Source organism: Cimex lectularius, unplaced genomic scaffold (genome assembly GCF_000648675.2).
Source record: "Cimex lectularius strain Harlan isolate CLEC.00 unplaced genomic scaffold, Clec_2.1 scaffold58, whole genome shotgun sequence".
Lineage (NCBI taxonomy): Eukaryota > Metazoa > Arthropoda > Insecta > Hemiptera > Cimicidae > Cimex > Cimex lectularius.
The window spans coordinates 1,659,186-1,679,730 of record NW_019392696.1 but is presented as its reverse complement, the minus strand read 5'-3'; the positions used below and the strand labels follow the sequence as shown (position 1 = coordinate 1,679,730).

At 33.3% G+C, this 20,545-nt stretch overlaps 1 protein-coding gene and 1 non-coding gene across 2 annotated transcripts in view; both read left to right on the top strand.

Moving 5' to 3' along the window:
- Window positions 1-20,545, top strand: part of LOC106670646 (adenylate cyclase type 3) — a 152,776-nt gene that overhangs the window by 78,588 nt on the left and 53,643 nt on the right. Inside the window, exon 2 of the mRNA XM_014401162.2 lies at window positions 15,635-15,784. Coding sequence (XP_014256648.1) covers window positions 15,635-15,784 — 150 coding nt within the window. The remainder of the gene's footprint in view (window positions 1-15,634; window positions 15,785-20,545) is intronic.
- On the top strand, window positions 5,149-5,221 carry Trnai-aau. Its single transcript has one exon. It is a non-coding gene; the product is annotated as a tRNA-Ile (tRNA).

Here is a 20,545-nt window from a genome sequence, read left to right as displayed (position 1 = left end):
ATTTGTATTTATTAATAATGTCAATAATTTTTCATAGTTTATTCATGTTATTTTGAAAGTTTAGAGGATTAATAAGTTGTAGGTAAAAAGTTAATAAGGAACACATAAAATGTAACTTGAGAGATGATCTAGATGGTATGAAACATCTAACTTCTTGTGGTATAAATCGAGTGTACCTTCCACATCGCAATAACAATTCCTACGAGTTTGTAAATTCAATATCAACTTTACATTTATCGTTTCGAACTATGTCGTTACTTCTTTTTCGTCTGGTTCATTTCCTGGTCGAAGCAAACATTCTAATTCTTCGTACGGAATTGAATTTGGTGCTGTTTTAGGCCAGCCCTTGAACGGATCGGAGGAGAGCCCGGTCCTACAAGGGAAGAAGGGTAAATTCAATTTGTATGTTCCTTCGTTCCAGATTATAATACAAACTTAACAATGGTGGTATATCAAATGGCTTTCCAATGTAGCAAATCGACTTTCTTATTGGATTTATACTGAGGAGAAATCTGTTTACGAAATTCTTATTGGATTTACTATTATTTCATATATGATTAAATATTTAATGATCGTTGGTACCTTTTAATAGAATCACTGCGATCATAATATTTAATAGACAACCCAGGAAAAATTTATTTAACAAATTTAAATGCTCTCATTCGTTATTTCTGTATTATTTCAGTTGACCATATGTTTATCTCACACTCTCATTAATCAAATTATACTTTTAATTTAATTAATCATCCTTTATCCGTACTTCATGTTAATTGCAATGAAAATTCCATTTTGGAAATAAGTAAATCACGTCAAATCACAACTCGTCAAATCTCTCTCTCTCTCTTTCTCTCTCTCTCTCTCTTTCTCTCTCTCGCATTCTCTCTCTCTTTCTCTCTTTTTCTATCTCTCTCTCTCTCTTTCTCTCTTTTTCTATCTCTCTCTCTTTCTCTCTCTCGCATTCTCTCTCTCTTTCTCTCTTTTTCTCTCTCTTTCTCTTTTTCATTTCTCACTCTCACTCTATCTGCCTCTATCTCTTTCTCCCTCTCACTCACTCTCTTTCTCTCTCTCTCACCCACTCATTCTCTCTCTCTCTGTTTTCTCTTTCTCTCTTTCACTCTCTCTCTTTCTTTCTCTCACTTTCTCTCTCTTTCTCTCTCTATCTATCTCTTTCTCTCTCTCATTTCTCACTCTTTCTATCTCTATCTCTTTCTCCCTCTCACTCACTCTCTTTCCCTCTCTCTCTCACCCACTCATTCTCTCTCTTTCTCTCTTTCACTCTCTCTCTCTTTCTCTCTCTTTTTCTCTCTCTCACTCTTTCTCTCTCTTTCTCTCTCTTTTTCTTACATTCTTTCTCTCTCATAGCATACACACTCACCGCAATAATTATTAAACTCTAAACACTCGACTTATTTACTTCTTCTACCACTGCCTTATATACCCACACGTTACCTCATTTACCTACCAACTCACCCACCCACTTAACCAATCACTCACCTTTCTACATACTCACTGGCTTATCCACGCAGTGCTACATACTCCCTCACTTTCCAACCATTCACTTCCACACAAACTCACTCATTTGCCCAATCTTCAGTCAGTCACATACTCACACACTAATTTACTTATCCTTTCACTTACTTACCCACACGTTACTTCTATTACCTATTCACTTACTGGCTCACCTCTACACTCACTTACTTAATCACTTAATAACCGACCTCCTCACTATCTGAATAAACAACACACTTCCTTACCAATTCCTACATTCACATGCTTACTCATTCACCTTATGAATGAATGAATGAATAAAGGCTTTATTTACACAAAGTATTTACATTAACTTTACACTTCAAAAAAAGCTAATTTGACAATGGCCTTAGCCGTCTGTCGAGTTGCTTTATGAATTTTTTGAATCTTGAATGAATCCCTATTTTTGTATCTTGAAATTGACCTTCGATTTTAAAAATTGAAGTGGTCAACCAGGTATTTTCGGTACCGCAGGGCGTGAGTGAGGTACACCACAAGCTTCCTCCAGTTATCCCTTCCGTTAAGGATTGCAATGACTTCTTCTACATCCAGCTTCAGTTTACCAAAGTAGCTTTGGCGGAACTCTCTCAGAACGGGGCACACTCCTATGAAGTGGAGAGTGTCCTCTTGGACGTTGAGGTTACATAAGGAGCAAATCATGGCGCGGTCCTGTCTCCACGGTTGGCAGTTCAACTGAAGCAATTCACCCCTCGCCCTCAAGCCCAGAGACACCTCATAGGCTGTCATATCAGAGCACTCCATTTAGTTTCGCCGTAAGTTAAAATCCAGTCTTACGTACAAGTTGTGATGTAAGCTGTTTCTCGCACGGGTTACCAGGTCTTTCCTTTTGTTCGACTCCCATTTTTTTATCAGGTCAGTGTTATTAGAGGACTTCGTTCTTCCCTGCTTACTCCTAAACCGTACAGCATACCTAACTCTGACAGTTGCTTATGCCATAATATGCCTTTATTTATTACTACGTCGGCCAAAAACTGCGTCAGTCTGTCAGGTGTGTGATGCAGTACTTTCTTTGTATATTTCAAATGCAGGCTCAAAGTGTGACTGTAAAGTGGTGTGACCGAGCACTCAATATATAAGATATAGTCTGGGGTGCTAATTGGTAGGCAGAGCAGTTTCTTGATGAAGTATTTCTGGATCTTTTCTATTTCCTTCAAGTATAAGTATCCCCAGACCTGCGCATCATAACATAGTACAGACCTCAGGGTGCTGTTGAATATCACCATCTTTTTCTCTAGTAGGATCTTCTTGTTGGTCATTATTTTGCGCCACATACTATTAATAGCGTACTTAGCGCTGCTGCCTTCTCTCTGCAGTGATGCTTCATCTTCAAGGACTTAGTGAAATTGATACCAAGATATTTGGAGCAATTTAGGCAGTCCACTCTTTCACTTTTGAAGAACCATTTTTCTTAAGTCATCCGCCTCCCTGCCGACAGGCCATAATTTGGGATTTTTGCAGATTCAATTTAAGGTTCTACGTGTCGCAATAGTCTTCTAAATCCCTTATCATGAGCTGCAACGATGCAGGTGTAGAGGCCAACAACACTATGTCGTCTGCATACAATAGTGTCCTTATTTTTCGTCCGTTAATTATTACCCCTCTGCATAGTTCGTCCTCCAGGTCGTTAAGGAAGATTGCGAACAGGCCAGGATTGAGTAAGCAACCTTGTTTGACTCCCATTTCGCAGGCTAAGTCACTCGTCAGACCTTTTGTCCTGATTCGGGCGTCTGATCCGGCATAATAACTTTTGAGGATGTTAATAATCTTTGTAGAGAGCCCGTAGGTAGATAATTTATAGAATAGTGCTCTCCTTTCTATACTATCAAAAGCAGCCCGAAGATCTAAAAAAAATAAGTATACCCTTTCTTTGTCGCATAATTTTATATTTACAATGTGGTACTGGTTGAAGATCCTACAGGTCTATGGTGCTATATCCGGTTCTGAAGCCTGCTTACGATTCTTTAAGTAGGTTATGCTTATTTATCCAATTCTTTATTCTCTCCAATAGAACACCGGTCATTCACCTTATTTAAATACCTACTCACTCACGTGTTTAATTATTGTTTCACTTGCTTACATATTAACTTTACTTACTTATTAACAAATCACTCCCATACTCCATCACTCACTTTCCGACCCAATCATCCACTTTTTACCCTCAGTCACTATCCAACTAACTCTCATTCATTCTCTTGTTTACCCAATCACCCAATCAGTGATTAACTCTACCACTTTTTACTTATGGACTCACTAAATCACTTTTACTTACTCCCTTGATTACTCACTAACCATGTCGGTCACTCACTTACCTACTCACTCAAACACTAACTCTGGCATTCACTTAATCATCGAATCAGTCAAATCCAATTGCTCACTTACCATCTGATTTGATCATTGATGATCCTCTTACAAACTCTCCTCCTCACTTCGTTTACTGACAGAAACACTCATTCATAAAACCAGGAAATGGAATTTGCCTGAACGCATAAAAAAGTATTTTATGTATTATAGGCAATATAGCTCAATCTATAATAAAGATTCTTCTTAAATTTATAACCTAGTATGAAAAATGTTTTATGTAAGCAATCAAATTGTTAAGGATACAATCAATTTCTCCGACGGGGTAAACAAGAAGGCTTATTTACGACTGTCATGTTCAATTTTTATTTATGAATAACGTTTTAGTCGGAGGAGGTAGAGAGATAAACCCCGGTCGTGAGTCGTCATGGTAACAATAATACATTTAGCAAATCCTCCTTCTAATTTCTCTCAGCAGATCCTCCCCAGTCAGGGGCCAAGGGATCGCGTGACTTTACTCAATTACCATCTGCGGGAAAATAACCCGCCTCTGATGAAATATTTTCCGAATATTGCAGCCGGGCATGCAGAATAAAACGTGATATAGGAAAAGTTCATATGGTAAAGTGTATCGATTTTAAGTTTGACGTATAAAGGCTTAAGTAACTCGGTCTCTATCACATATCATAATTGTATCAACCGTCTTGGACTTTGTAAGCTAGTCGGTTCAAAAACATATCAGAACAAGTGTATGTTCTGCAAATTATTAAATTTATTTTAAACAATCAAAACTTATATATGAAACGTCTATCTGTGCAACTTTGTTCAGGCGTGAGTCGAATTTATTATCACGTATGATCTAACGCGTCAAGCGCGATAACAATGCGGCTGCTGACCAAGCGAAATTTAGTTTTGCCTTAAAGAACATTCACGACAATTGAACCTTTAATCATGTAAACGAAAATATTTGCATGACTTATGTATAGAAGTCTATACAAAAATAAACACGAGTCTAATAAATTGACATCTAATTAACAAAAAATTGAATTCATTATCAAATTATTAACACAATTGAAAATTAGTAAAGAATAGAGAATATTCTGAATATTCATTTTGAAAGTAGATGGACTTCAACTTTCCTTCCTTAATACATTTTACGGAATTCACTAATTTCGTGGTCCGCTTAACAATTAATTTATTATAATTAATGAAGGTTTTTAGTTGAGATAAAAAAGTCAATGGCACGAGCGGGATTCGAACCCACGATCTTCGGCTTGATACGCCGCTGCTCTACCACTTGAGGTCACGATAGCTCAAGTGGTAGAGCAGCGGCGTAATAAGCCGAAGATCGTGGGTTCGAATCCCGCTCGTGCCATTGACTTTTTTATCTCAACTAAAAACCTTAATTAATTATTTTACTGAATCTTTTTAAATTAACCTTTGCGATTGACAATGTTATAACAGTAAAGAGAGTGTTCAGAAGAGGTGGTAGACTTAAGTCTTCGGACCGTCGGTATAAAGGGGAAAGAATAGACGTGGTTAATGAGTATAAATATCTTGGTGTTCTTCTCCTCCCTAGATTGCAGAGGTCGAATCATTTGAAGAAAAAAGTATCATTAACAGAGTTTGCAATTAACAAGACGTGGTCACGTCATCGCTCAAGAGGTCATTCTATTAAAAGTCAAGTATCAAGTATTCAACTCAGTGTGCATAAAAGGTTTATTTTATAAACGGATTCAGCCAAAAATATGCAAAGTTAGTTGGTTTAAAAAGGAAATCGTGAGGAAAGCATTTCGGCAAAACCATAAATAGGTTAAGGTGTAATCATGCCGTATGTAAAAAATATCTGGCATGGAGCATATAATTATGAACTGTGCAAAGTATAATCAAGAAAGAAATGAATTGTTTGATGCCCTAGGGAAAACTATAGAGAGCCGTTTGATTATAATACAATATTATGTACTGGGAGTGTAAAGTGTATAACTTGTTGGTCAAATATTTAAATAAAATACACCATAATGTGTAAGGAAATATATTAAAACTAATTGTTGTGGTGGCGTGGACGTCACGGTGGGTCGCTGGTTGCGGGGTGATCGGCTCGCTCCTGGTGGGATTTCCGGTGAATGTCCGGTGCTCTGGGCGGTGTTTAAGCCCCTGCTGTGGAAGGGTGTGAATGGCATGGCACACATACAGATCCTTCGGAGGCAGTCAGCCCTTGGTAATAACTAAGACGGAAAGAAAAGCTTAATTGGAAGTAATAATTAGGGAGAAGTACTGGCTTTCATGAGGGTTCCGTACCGGGGGTGGGGGCTGCGCTTTGTGCGCCTTTTCTGGCGGTTCGCTGGGCGTTCTGTATGCCGCACGGCAAGAGGGTCACATGGTTGACGGCTATAATGCCAATACCAAAAAAAACAAAAAAAACTCAGTGTGCCGTTGTTAACTATGTTACCGTTGTCAGGTATGGGGCTATCATTAATTTGATTCAATAGAAAAAGTTCTAAGATATTTTGTCCGTAAATTATTTTCTTTACCATCTCCAATCCTTAATTACATGATACTTAGAAACTTCGCCAGACCCATTGTACATACACACCTTACAGCTTCACTTCTTATTCATTCTTAAAATCTTACCTCTTTCAGATTCCTAGTATGCACATTTGCTCTATATATATTCCATAAACTCTCCCTAACTAGCCCAATCTTGATAAATGGCCAAATGGATAAATTTCAGCTTTGTTGCCGGCAATAAAAGAGCATCATAGAACTGAATGCATGCGCCGTGCTCAATCCGCAGATAATTTCTTCTGTTTAAAGACCTATCTCATTCACATAGTTTATTTAATTTAAAAGAAAGATATTTCGTCTGTCTTAATCTATCTGAGTTGCGTTGGTTTCTAAAACTTCGTTGCGAGGTTCTAATTTGAACTTTGCTCTTTGGATGGAATCTGTTCTATGTGAAACTCGCGGTCATTTGAGACAGATTTTCACTTCCTAGCTGACTGTTCGATTTTAGGAGAGATTCGTCTATTACACCTCGAGTCATTCTCTCAAGAGCCCAGCTTGAGCTGTTGAATGGTTTGGATCCCCGGGCTCTCATAAGGTTTGCTCTCCACGCCTGGAAATATAGATAACATTTAGTCCAGGAATTTAATTTTTAATTTCGTACACACCTTTCCTTCATTAAATTCAATAATTATAAAACAAGTTAATGACATGGACGAAAAATTAATTATTTTTCTATGTATTTATTTCTATTCTTTTTAAGTTCTACAATTAATGCAAGTATATCCAGGGTTTTATGTTTAATTTTTCAATTTACAACGTTCTTCGATGACAGATGGATTTAAATCCATGTTGGAGATAGTTTTAATTATATACTTCATGATGTTCTTCAAATTTTAAAATAAAGTATTTCTATGTATCTATCTAAAATCTATCTAAAAGTAAAAGTCTATACATTTTCAATTAATTAAATTTAAACGATTGTTGAAATGGAGCTTAAAAGACTGTCCTTTGTTTAAATCACCAGATAAATTTCGTGGCACTATTTCAATCTTACCCCGCACCAATGATGAGATCCACTTCTACGACTTTGACAATCTGAAGATTTCACAGTTTCATTGACTGGAATAATATGTAATTCGAAGCTCCACGGTCGGATCCAACTTCCTTAACTATGTAGGTAGATAAGTAAGTGTTGCTACACAATTATGTTTTACTGCTTCTGTTACAAACAATTTTGATCGCGGTTATTGTCACACACGTGAACGTCAGCTTTTCTTTACAGTCCCTGTTCTATTTTTGAAATGAGAAATTGTCAAACAGGGATGAAACTCTACAGAATGTGATGGTGATACTGCTATGCGGGTGTCCCAACTGTATAAAAGACAAAGTTTACTCTGAAAGACAGAGAGTCGGCTGGCATAAAGTTATAATGGGAAATAATCCAAGGTGGAGTAATTTGAGAGTAGGCGAAGATGCTTGGCGTAACACGAGCAAATGTAGTTTCCTATTTACACAAACTTAGGTGTTTTGGAGGTCTCAATACTCATGTTACGTACTTACAAAGTTATATACTTACAGCAACAACAATCAAAAAAGCCGATTTTTTTCCGTTTTTATTATGTTTTATACATAGTATATAAAAATATCTTTGTACTAAAACTTAGAAAGTGAGGCTTTTACTAGGAAATTGGTACAAAAAATTCTGTATCTGTTGGTCGCATGATATCTGGCAGTAACAGCATGTTGAAGGCATGTAAAAACGAACTGTAAATAAAATTCTACCATCTAAATTTTGGTACAGAATGTTTTGGAATTTAAAGACATTACGTGTTGTAACGAGGATTTCTGTACCGCTTATGGCCCGAATCTACGAGGAAAACTGTAGACATGGAAATAAACAAGATTGAAAAAATCACATACCAAAAATGATTGTAAATCAAAACAAGGAGAATAGCTACTAGTAAATCTACATATTAATACAAAATCTAAGCCAGGAAACATTCTAAATGAAAATAGTAAAACAACAAAATATATCATAAAAAAGCACAAGTGTAGAAAAATAAAAACACAAGAAAGGAGAAGAAAAATAATAAAAAAGCTTCTTGTTTTCTGTAAACAATATTATTATAATAACAGGAACTACTGCAACAAAAGCAAGAAATTCAAGCACAATACTCGGAAAAAGGGTGCAATTTCTAATTTAAATTATAGAAATTTTCAATAAATGGCTTTAAAAATATAGAAAAAAGCGAAAATTTCTGCTTGATACTCATTGAATTACGGATTCTTGTTGCGGCTTTAACAATTTCAATGTACAATCTTATTCAACTTTAAATCGTTACCTGTGGTGTTTAGTGACCGTTAGTCAATGCTTATTCGGAGATCTTGAGATGCGGTATGGTGTGACGTAGGTTTTAGAAAAACATTTTCTTTATCGTGCCAACGTTTCGATCTTTATTGAGATCATCTTCAGGGCCTAGGATTTATAAACATTTTTTAAATTTCAGAAGCACATGTAGGATGTGGAAAAAATGAATTTATACAATGCTAGAAAATTATAGATTCAATCAAAGTATTTGTACTCACTCAAAGTGTTTGTTTTCCGTGTAGATGTGTCGTGACACACAAGAATGACACATCTACACAGAAAGCAAACAACTTGAGTGAGTATAAATAATTGTATTATACAAAGGATAGTATAAATTTATTTTTTTTTTCAACCTAAAATTTTCTAGCATTATATAGATTCATTTTGTTTCAATCTAAAATTTTCTACCATTGTATAAATTCATTTTTTTCTACCTAAAATTTTCGAGCATTATAGAAATTCATTTTTTTATTTCAACTATTTTACCATTGTATAAATACATTTTGTTTCAATCTAAAATTTTCTACCATTGTATAAATTCATATTTTTTCACCCTAAAATTTTCTAGCATTGTATAAATTCATATTTTTTTCAACCTCCAATTTTCTAGCATTGTATAAATTCATTTTTGTTATCTAAAATTTTCTAGCATTGTATAAATTCATTTTTGTTATCTAAAATTGTCTAGCATTGTATAAATTCATTTTGTTTCAATTTAAAATTTTCTACCATTGTATAAATTCATTTTATCCCACATACTACATGTATTTTTAAAATTTAAACAATGTTTATAAATCCCTGGCCCTGAAGATGATCTCAATAAAGATCAAAACGTTGACATGATAAAGAAAATGTTTTTCAAAAACCCACGTCACACCAGACCGCATCTCACGATCTCCGATTAATCTTTAAATTGTTACATTTCAGATATATTTTTACTAAAATGTTTGCAAAAGAAAGTTACTACAAAGTTGCTAGCAAAGCTTCTTAATATTTCTTGTCAGATTACACTTAGTAACAAGATTTTCTTCCGTAATTTTTTAAATGAATGGACAATTGTTACATTTCGGCTATATCTTTGGCAAGATGTTTGCGAAAGAAAATAACTATAAAGTTGCTACCTTAGTCTTCAAAATATGTACTTCTCGACAGTTTACACTGTCGTTGTACACTATAATCATCCGTAATTTTTTTAATCAACGGACAATTTTTGCGTTGTTCTAAATGTTCTGACAATATCATTTCTTAACATGCACTCGTATTTATTTAAATTCAAATTTACAAAATAAAATAGAATCTTGGATATATAAAAAAACAAAAAAAAATTTTTGAGACGGTGGAAGCCGTGTCGGATTCTAGGTTCGTAGACTTCTTAGATCTTGGGTTCGATTCGCAACGTCGACTAGGTAATTTACTTTCACACTTCCCCTTCCCTCAATATTAATACAAGTAAAACTCCATCGTTCCGTTCTCTGGCTAATATTGCAATATACAACAAAAAAATATATCACAAGATAAATTTCAAGAACTTAAAAAAGGCAGAATAACATAAAACGTTTCTTATTTTAGACCTATTAAACTCTAAATTTTTTTTTTACCGTGCCCAAGAAACAGTAAAAAACACTTGTACAGCGTTTTATTAATTATAAGCATATATAAATTTTATATTTGGTTTAGGTGTAGTATTATTATAAATTGTATATAATATTCCTCTTAAATAACCAAAAATCGATGTTGTTGGAATAATTTATACTTCTTACAAGTTTGACAACTGACAACATTTCGCGGCTTCATTAACGCCGCTTCACAGCTTGTGTTAACACTGAAATATCTCCTCTGTTTATAAATCTGTCATAGTATAATCTAAAACACAATATTGAAATTAAAATAACATGAGAACTTTTGATATTTTCAATATAAAAGTGCTACAATAAGTTCCAAGACGTTTGTCTTTAAGATGGTCAATAATCGTCAGTTTCGGTAAGTTCACTGAAGTAGTAGTTTATTGAAAATGTTTGTACGCGTATGTGTGCTAGTACGTGCGTGTCCGTATCTGTCTGATATATCTTTCAGATAAACTTGTTTCAGCCTTGTCAGGAGTTAGGCTCAATCTCCGGGAAAATACGAGCTACCGTAAAATCCCTTATTGAATAAGAGTTTATAACAAAATTTCGAAAATATTGTTTCGAAATAATCACATCACCAAATGTAGATAATTGCCATCATTAATAAATAATAAGTTAAACTATATATTATTTTCATTTTTATTGATAAAGTACAAAGTGTAAGCTGACTTAAACTAATCAGACAAAAGATTCCATTGTTTCCTTTTTGTTAATTTATTATTTTAAATTTCATCTTCTTTTCTTGCCAGTACACTTGAACCGATTATTATTAACTGTTAGTGCACTAAACTAAATGCGATTGAAAATTAAAGTATGATCCCCTTTTTATTCTCTACTTAATTTGCAAAAATATTAGTTAAAACCGTATAAAATGTTCGTTTATTTAAAAATAAGAGATTTTAATGCACAATCTGTTATTAATTGTAAACTAGCGTGAAATGCTTAAGACACAATGCTAGCAACTTTATGCAATTGTTTTATGAACTACAAAGGTATTACCGATAAGAAATGTAAGAATTTAAACTAACACCAGATCTTATATTGAAATTCTTTTTGTTTCGGTTCAATCTTTAATTAAAAGATTCGCCATAGCCGCACCCAGAGAATCCGTAATTTAATTCGCTCCCCTTCTCTTACGCGGCTTGCCATTTTATTAAATTCCACTATTGACTATCAACTGGGTGTCAGATGGAGGTTGAGACTTTTATTACCTTTTATTTTTAATAATCTCCATGAGAATAAAGAGGATTGAAAGACCAGTCGTAAATCCTAGAGGATTTTCATTTACACATCCATGAATCTGTTTGACAAGCTTTAACGAAAAAGAAAACAAGATCGTAACTGGTTCATTTATCTTAAAAATAATTGACGCATAAAAAGGTAGAAACTAAAGAGAATCGTTGTGCCATTTAATTAGACGTGATCAATGTACTGCATGTCCTGAACACTGCCACTAGTTTATCGATTTTAATCCGACCGAAGTTTATGAGTACACACCCCAGTCATATTAATCATTAATTAATCGATATGCGTCAATTTTACATTCTAACATGATACAGAATTTCCGGCTTATCTCTGCCTCCAACGTAATTAGGGATATAATCCCTCATGCCTCTCATTTAATTTATCACTTGTAAATTACAGCACTTAAATTAAACAATTTTCTTTATTGTAAGTGGAATTTAGTCAATGTTGTACATTAATTAATCTTTAAGTAAGGAATTGGTTGAGATAAAATTCAGTGTCACGAGCGGGATTCGAACCCGCCACTCTGCTCTACCGCTTGAGCTATGGTGACTTCGATGCACTCGGACACCAACTTCCCATCTCAACCCACCTTTCACATTTTCCCTCCTTTTTGCCATTTTTAAACTTATTTGGTCAATCGGACCTCGAAATGTAATGGATTGTATATTAATGAAAATAAAATAGGACAGTGTAACTACTCTGAAAGAGCTGATATGACTTTTTAATAATCTATTGGGTTGTCCGGAAAATAATGCAGGATTTTAAGTTTTCATTAAAAAAAATCTATATAAAATATTCTGTTTACGTTTACAGGATTACTCATTTNATTATTTTGATTAAAGAACATTGCTTTAAAGTAACTAGTTTCTTTTTTTTTGTTTAATACCAAAATCCTGCATTATTTTCCGGACAACCCAATAATTGAAGCTAGCTTTAGGAAATAAATTCAAATTTTACCAAACAATTATGTATAATCGTATAAATAGTCATAAAAGTTTAATTTAATTACATAGTTATAATTTTACTACATTAAACTATGTAAGATAGTTTGTACTACGGATTTTATTATTATAAAAAGAAATCGCAACAAATATATGACAACTGTATAGTACTAGATAAACTATCATAATCATAAAAGCTTAATTAAATAAAAATGAAATGTGTGGTGTTTAGTGACCGTTAGCCAATGATTATTTTGATATCATGAGGCGCGGTCTGGTATGACGTAGATGTGTAGTACAAAATCGTCCACAACCTGGAAGAACCAGTACAAAATATTAATATAAGAAAAATAAAGCCTCGCAATACAAACTGAAACTACTACTAAAACCTACTAACTACTGGTGTGACGCAGGTTTTAGAGAAACATTTTTTTTATCATGCTACGTTTCGATCTTTATTGAGATCATCTTCAGGGCTCAATGTGTTTGTTTTCCGTGTAGATGTGTCATTCTTGGGTGTCGTGTTGAAAGTGCCTCACAAGGGTGTTTAGGGGCACTCTCAACACGACGCCCAAGAATGACACATCTACACAGAAAAAAAAAACACTTTGAGCTCTAAAGATGATCTCTCAATAAAGATCAAAACGTAGGTACGATAAAGAAAATGTTTTTCTAAAACCTATGTCACACCAGACCGCATCTCACGATCTCCAAATAAAAAAATTTAAATTACACTTTATTAATTATCTCTAAATAACAAAATAAATACTGTATCATGCCTACTACAAATAATTACATCTAATAACGACAAAATAGTGAAAATTTTGGAATAGAATAGTGTAATCTATAAGCATAAAATAACAATATTGTAAAGATGCTAAATTGTTACCTTGTGTTTCAAATAATTTTCAGTATTAGAAGTATCGACCAATTTTTTCATTTACAAACACTCTGGATCAAGGTATGGTCTTGATCCAGAGTGTCCAAATAATTTTATACTACATTTCGTTTATTAACTCTTTAAAGTCGGCATTACCTAGTCGCATAAAGATTAATTTGGGCAATGCTATTACTAAACCGGCGCTTAGGCATCGTTTACGTCCTTATTTTTGGTCGTTGACCACAAATAAGCTTAAAAAATTGTTCGAAAAATAGCTATATAATTAATTTTTTATACCTTCTTTATTGTACGATTTTGTTGCAAAAAAAACAGTTTTCATTTTAATAGTACTATTAGTAAAAGTTATTTTTGCAAAACGTAAATCTCTTGACCCATCTCTGACCGTGAAGACACATTTGGCGTCTAAAAATACCACATTTCCCACTGCGTTGTGCTAGTTAATCCGTTAAAAACGTGATTTTTATTTCCGGATTTTATTTCCGGCAAAATATCATGTGCGTCTTGTTTATCTTTTTTGATGGCTAAAGCAAAAGCGTAAGGTTTTTAAGATTTAGAAACAATGCTTGAGCACGATTAATGTCATTGTGTTTTTACTGACGAATTTTACTCTTTTTTGAGAGGAGGTTGAAAATGATAATCTAACTAATTAATAAAATAAGGCAAATATGAAAAGTGTGTCGTAAATACCAAAATAAACTTCACGTTGACTATTTTCTTTCTATCATATCAATGCTTCTATTTTACGAGTATTAACAAATGTTGAACAATTTTACATAAAAAATTAACATTTAACTATCGAATTATTTCCTACCAATTTTTATTTTCTCTGCCTTGCATATTAGCCAGAGACGATAGAATCATATTGTAGGTATTTTTTGTGAATGGGAAAGGTGTGTTCTGTGAGTGTACAGCAAGTTTCGGGGGCGATGGTGGGATTCTAGCGGTATCTCGGTTTTCTACGAGCTGATATTAATTAGTAAATGTTTATATTATTATTTTAAAGTTTTGGATACATTTTATGTCTATATATTGTGTGAAAAGGGCATATAAAAATATCTACAAATTTGTCCACAACCTAAAAGACCTAGTAAAAATTTTAATGTAAGAAAAATAAAACCTCGCAATTCAAACTGAAACAACTATTAAAACCTCCTGCTTAAACTACAAAAGAGGCAAAAATAGCTTATAAATAGTGAAGCACTAGAACTGCAAGATGGGAAACATTACTTGAAAAATAAAAGATTACCACGACCCCCCCCCCCACGATCCAATATTCTCGATCTTAACTGATCTTTTTAATGACTGTATAAAACAAGGATATTCCCAACAATCAGGAAAATATACCAAATAAAAATGCTTCTTAAACCGTAAAATTGACTTAAAGAAGGATGCAGCTCTTACAGGCAAATCTGTTGCCTGCGAACCGAAAGAAAGCTTTTCGAAAAACGTATTCTCTGCAAGTCCGATTTCTCTTAATTTGAAGCCAGTGTAGCAGAAATAGTAAATAAGCCCACTAAATTAGAGCAAAAAATAACAAAATCTGTCCTCGACATTCAGCTTATGGGCCTTTTCGTTCGAAATTTGCTTTTTAATAGGAAAAAAACCTCAACGTACATTTTACAACACCACAATAAGATTTAATTAGCGATTAATTATTTGCTACAATTTGTAAACTTTTTAATCCCGGCTGGCTCGAAAGGATGAGTTCTTTCTCAATCTCGCTCGTACCTTTGTATATTTACCGTAGAAAAAGGAGTTGACTCTCTCTCCCTCCCTCCCTCCCTCCTCTAGAATTGAACTTATCGCTCGAAAACACTCACCCCTGGCTTCTTATTAGTGGAGTTAATTAACTCGGATGGCTTATAAAGTTGTGAAACGTCTTAATTGGCAAATTATTCTGTAAGGAGGCTTAAAACTTTTCTACATTTGTACTTCTCGGAAAGGCGCTAATGATGCATATTTGTGTTTTGGTTTAAAAAGCTCTTTAGGATTTGGCGTAGGGGATTATATTTTAATTGTCAAAACCGTAGCAAATTTGTTTTCAAATAATATTAAAAGCTTTAAAAATTATTTATATCATAGGTCGTTCAAACATTCAATGGTTTCAAGGCGTAAATAGAGCTTGAAGATTGTTGTTTATATTTATAATTTTTAAAATTCTCAGTGAACTTGATTTTAACCCTTTCTTCTTACATTGCAGATTTTTGCTAACATCGTGCTTATGTTTGGGGCGAACTTGCTCGGTCTCACGTCCTCTTATTTGGAGGACATCCAGCAAAAGAAAGCGTTCCTGGATACGAAGCAGTGCCTGGAGATGAAGTTGGTCATAGAGGAACAGTCGGCTGAACAAGTAAGTAATCAACCTACCTTCTCACAGAAAGAAACCCTTTTTTACGATAAATTAATAATGAAAGGAAATGACAAATTAAATTAATCCTATCATTAAACGCATTAATTAATCTTTGTATGTAAGGTATTGGTTGAAATAAAAAAGTTAGAGTCAGGAGCGGGATTCGAACCCACGACCTTCGGCTCAATCGTGACTTCGATCCACTCGGACACCAAGTCTCCATCTCAACCTTTCGAATTTTCCCTTCTTTTTGCCATTTTTCAAATGTCGTGTAATTAGGGTTCGATTCTCGGCAAAATATAAATTGGCCACGGAAAGCTGTTATACTTACTTCGTTTTACTTATTAAATCCATTATATTTCGTGGTCCGATTGACCAAATAATTGCTTTCAATTAATTAATCTTTTTAAGTAAGGTATTGGTTGAAATAAAAAAAGTTGGTGTCCGAGTGGATAGAAGTCACGATAGCTCCAGTGGTTAGAGCAGCGGCGTATTGAGCCAAAGGTATTGGGTTTGAATCCCGCTCGTGACGCTACCCTTTTCATTTCAAACAATACCTTACAAAAAAAATTAATTGAAAGAAGTTATTTGGTTAGTCGGACCACGAATTATAATGGATTAAACTCATTATTGAGTTGATTAAACCACAGGTTATCCAATTATCAAAAGCTATTAAATTAAAACCAAATAGGATTTTATATATCCTAATGCTGTTCTTTATGGAAAGTGTTTAAATATTTGTTTTATATTTTCCGAGTGTAAGGAACACACAGTTTTGCAGAAATTCTCTTATCTGTGACCGCTGTTCCGTTCTCCGGATGGTTGTTTTTTTACCCGAGCTTTCAATTATTTCCTTGGAAGAACTCAAAGAATGTGGGATTGAAAGTTAAGGGCCACTAAACGAGATTTGGGGGTTATTTTGGATCGCCTGCTTTTCCCATACGGTATATTTACACCAGCCAATATCTGATTTTATTCCGAATTTTAATAAACCAAATGCAAATATTGTTTCCGCAATTGTTTTGTCATTCTCCTGATTGTGAGATGTTATTTGATTACAATCCTCCAGTCGGAATTTAGCTTTCCTGATAGTATGTTTTTTGTGAGTGTATTTTCATTGCTAAGTGGTGACCTATACAATTAAATGTACTCCAGTTTCATTAATTTATTACATTAAACATTTCAAATTGAATATTTAAAATTAGTATTAAAGAAACTGATATTTATATACAAGGTTGATAACAAAAAATTGAACATACCACTTTTATATTTAAAAAATCTAGTTATATACAACTTCATTAAGTCACAAAAAATTCGTTTATGTAAACAAACATAGTTGTGAAATATCAATGATCTATTCCAATAAAGCACGAAGAATAATAAGTATTGCATTATTTAAATTTTTATTGCGTAAAATTGAAGAGAAATCTTTTAATTTTTAATTAAAAACATCAATATTTTCTCGATGTTCTTCTTTAATAACCTGTGGAATTGATTGATTTGTGTAACTTTATTGAGTTAATAAGCAACGTACACTTGTAGCAACGTAATTATACATAACATTTAGTGGGTATTTGTTTTATGTTCGTCGTTTGATGTCCCTTAGCTTTTGTTGTTAATTAACTCTTCCTTTCAAGCAGTAAAACCGCTTTTGTTCCCTAAGCCTCTTTGTGAGTGAATAGTACAATAATCAATTTGGCACTTTAAAATCAATAATTTATAACACACTGGCATTTTGGTCAAATTTTGTAAAATCGATCTATTAGAAATCGATGCATTAATCATTTAGCTTCTTGTAAATTATAACTGAACAATACACATTACAAATACAGTACAAAGAGTAGTATGCCACACCTTTACCATAAAGCAATTAATTATTTGAATAATAATGTCTCTAATTGTCTAATTTGTGTTAATCGCACTAGTGAATTGTAAGATTAGATTAGACCCAAACTGTCACCATTAAAACTGTGGTGGATCTTAGACTTGGTGGATTCAAGCATGTTCAACTTATTCGCAAACGCTAACATTTGTTGCATTCTATTTTAGAAAATTAGTCGAATGTGTGTGAATTTTTAAAAAAAAGTTGCAGATCGATGTGTTTAATATGTTGTTACAAAAGAATTTGTTAATTATAAATACATTTTATTTCCCAATTATGTTTCATTACATAAAATATTATATTAATGTAAGAATTAAATGTAATGTGAAACATTATTACTTTTATCAACTTACAATGTACATTTTTTCTTTGATAGTACTTTTAGTTACGCGATTATCACCCATAGGTAATCTACATTTACCAGTTTTTTCCTGTTATGATAAAGAAACATTGCAACATAAAATTATATTTACCATAAAAGCACATTTATTATATTTTATTCATTATACCGTATGTATTAAAAGTACACGAACAAAAAAAGAAAAACCACAATTTTTGAAAAAAGTAGGCATTTTTCTTAGACTGTTTTGAGAACTGAAATCGTAATTTCTCGGCTATTGTTAGAAAAAAGAAATCTTATTAAAAACCACGTTCTTAAAAATAAACCGCACTTACATATTAAAATAACATTAAAACTATGAATATAAAAACCTCATCAACCCCTAGACTTGCGAAACGTAAACTCGTCCTAATTTTAACCCCACCTAACCAACTTCTTCCTTAACCTCAACACGTCCTTCTTCGTCATTAATCCTAACCTTAACCCTGACCATACGAAACCTACCTCGCCCCTAACCCTAACTCTATCCTATTAGTACCAAACCCTACCAAACCCCTACTATCATTAACGAAAATAACCCGTCCTTAAGTTGACACAAACTCTGCCCTATCTCACCTAACTCCCTCTAATTCTAATATGGGCCCTACCAATATTAACTGCCTCATACTTAGCCCTAATTCTAATCTAACCCAACGCGGTCTTAAGCGTACCAAGACGTACTCTAAATGTACCAATCCATTCACCTAACCTAATTCACTAACTTAATCCTTCCTCAACTAACTTAATACGAAATAATAAATAATACCACAACCCCCGCTTACCTAACCTAATACCTTAACCCGTCCATAATTCCAGTAACTAACCTAACTGTGCAATATATCACGCAAAAAATGACATTGACAGAAATGTACCACCAATTTCGCATTGCCAACTTATAATTCACTAACTTTATCCATAACCGAAAATTTTCTTGTATTTTTACAGTTGTTAATAACTAATTTTAATGCATATCCATCATGTATGAAAATTAGGCATAAGTGCAAACACGGTCAAAGTACTACCGAACGTAAAACATTCAATTATGACCGGTTAAAAGTTTTTTTTTTATATATATATATTAACCCTAAAAAATTATTTTATATTAATGTTTATCATCGAAATCACTCGTCATGAGCCTTTACAGCCATACGGGATTTTGTATAGACGTAGTGTAAATTTGTGCGGTATGAACAGATTTGAAGTACTGATTATAAACGGTAACTTAGCTTAAATCTGTAATTGTAGATCAAACTGGAAAATGACCACATCCACTAAACTTAAAACATTTGTGTCATATGTATTTTTTTAAACTTTTTATTTGTTTTTTACAACTGCATTCTTCGACGCAACAAGTAAAACAGATAGTATTTACATATAAAATTATTAACGGTAGCGTGAAAGCTTGAACAGTTACCATCCAGAGATGGTAGCCGTTGGTAAATCAATACGATGAGCGAGATGTACTCCGTCCTAGGAGACCGATGTCAACTGTTAAGGTTGTCGCGGGGCCACCGACGCTTCACTCTTCTGTGGGGATTATTAGGTATGATGACCCTAACCATATGTATATTTAAACATTTTTGACAATTTTAACATGTATTTTTTTTTCGAAACAACCGCACCCTGAGTTTTCATATAATCTCGTAGCTGAAATAGTCTCGTAAAACATTTTACGTTTCATTTTACATGTTGTTTCATTTTACGACACATAAACTTTTATAATAACTTAAATTCACTAATTTCGTTGTCCGCTTGACCAATTAATATATTACAATTAATTAAGGTTTTTAGTTGAGGTAAAAAAAGTCAATGGCACGAGCGGGATTCGAACCCACGATCTTCGGCTTGATAAGCCTCAAGTGGTAGAGCAGCGGCTTATCAAGCCGAAGATCGTGGGTTCGAATCCCGCTCGTGCCATTGACTTTTTTATCTCAACTAAAAGCCTTAATTAATTGTTTCTAATATCGTAATAATCGATTTATTTAAATGGCAAATATTTTATCTGAATTCAAACGAAAGCAAAGGGCTCCGAGGGTTTTATTGTAAAACTGTTCTAATAGAATTCACACATATTAAATTTCCATAAAGGATATTTTAATGGATTATAAAAACAATGTTGTTTATTAACAAATATTCTATCAAATAGATGTCAAATGTAAAACTACATTAAAATAAATTGCACCATTAGGTTGCTTAGTTTAGGAATGGTACTTACTATTTAATGATCTTATAGGTTAATATTACGTAACGGTCAACATCAAGTTCAAAAAAGCAATATACACCCTAAAAAATGTTCTAATAAAAATTGTTTTAGCAATTCACTAAACACAAAATTTGCATAAAGGTATGAAATTTATACAATTTGGTTTCTAATCTAATAAAAATGGATATGAAATTAAAGTAAAACTTAAACAATTTATGTTTTTAGATTACATTTATAAAATCATTATTTGTTAATAAACATAAAATTATCACCTAAATTATTGAAAACAGCATTTAG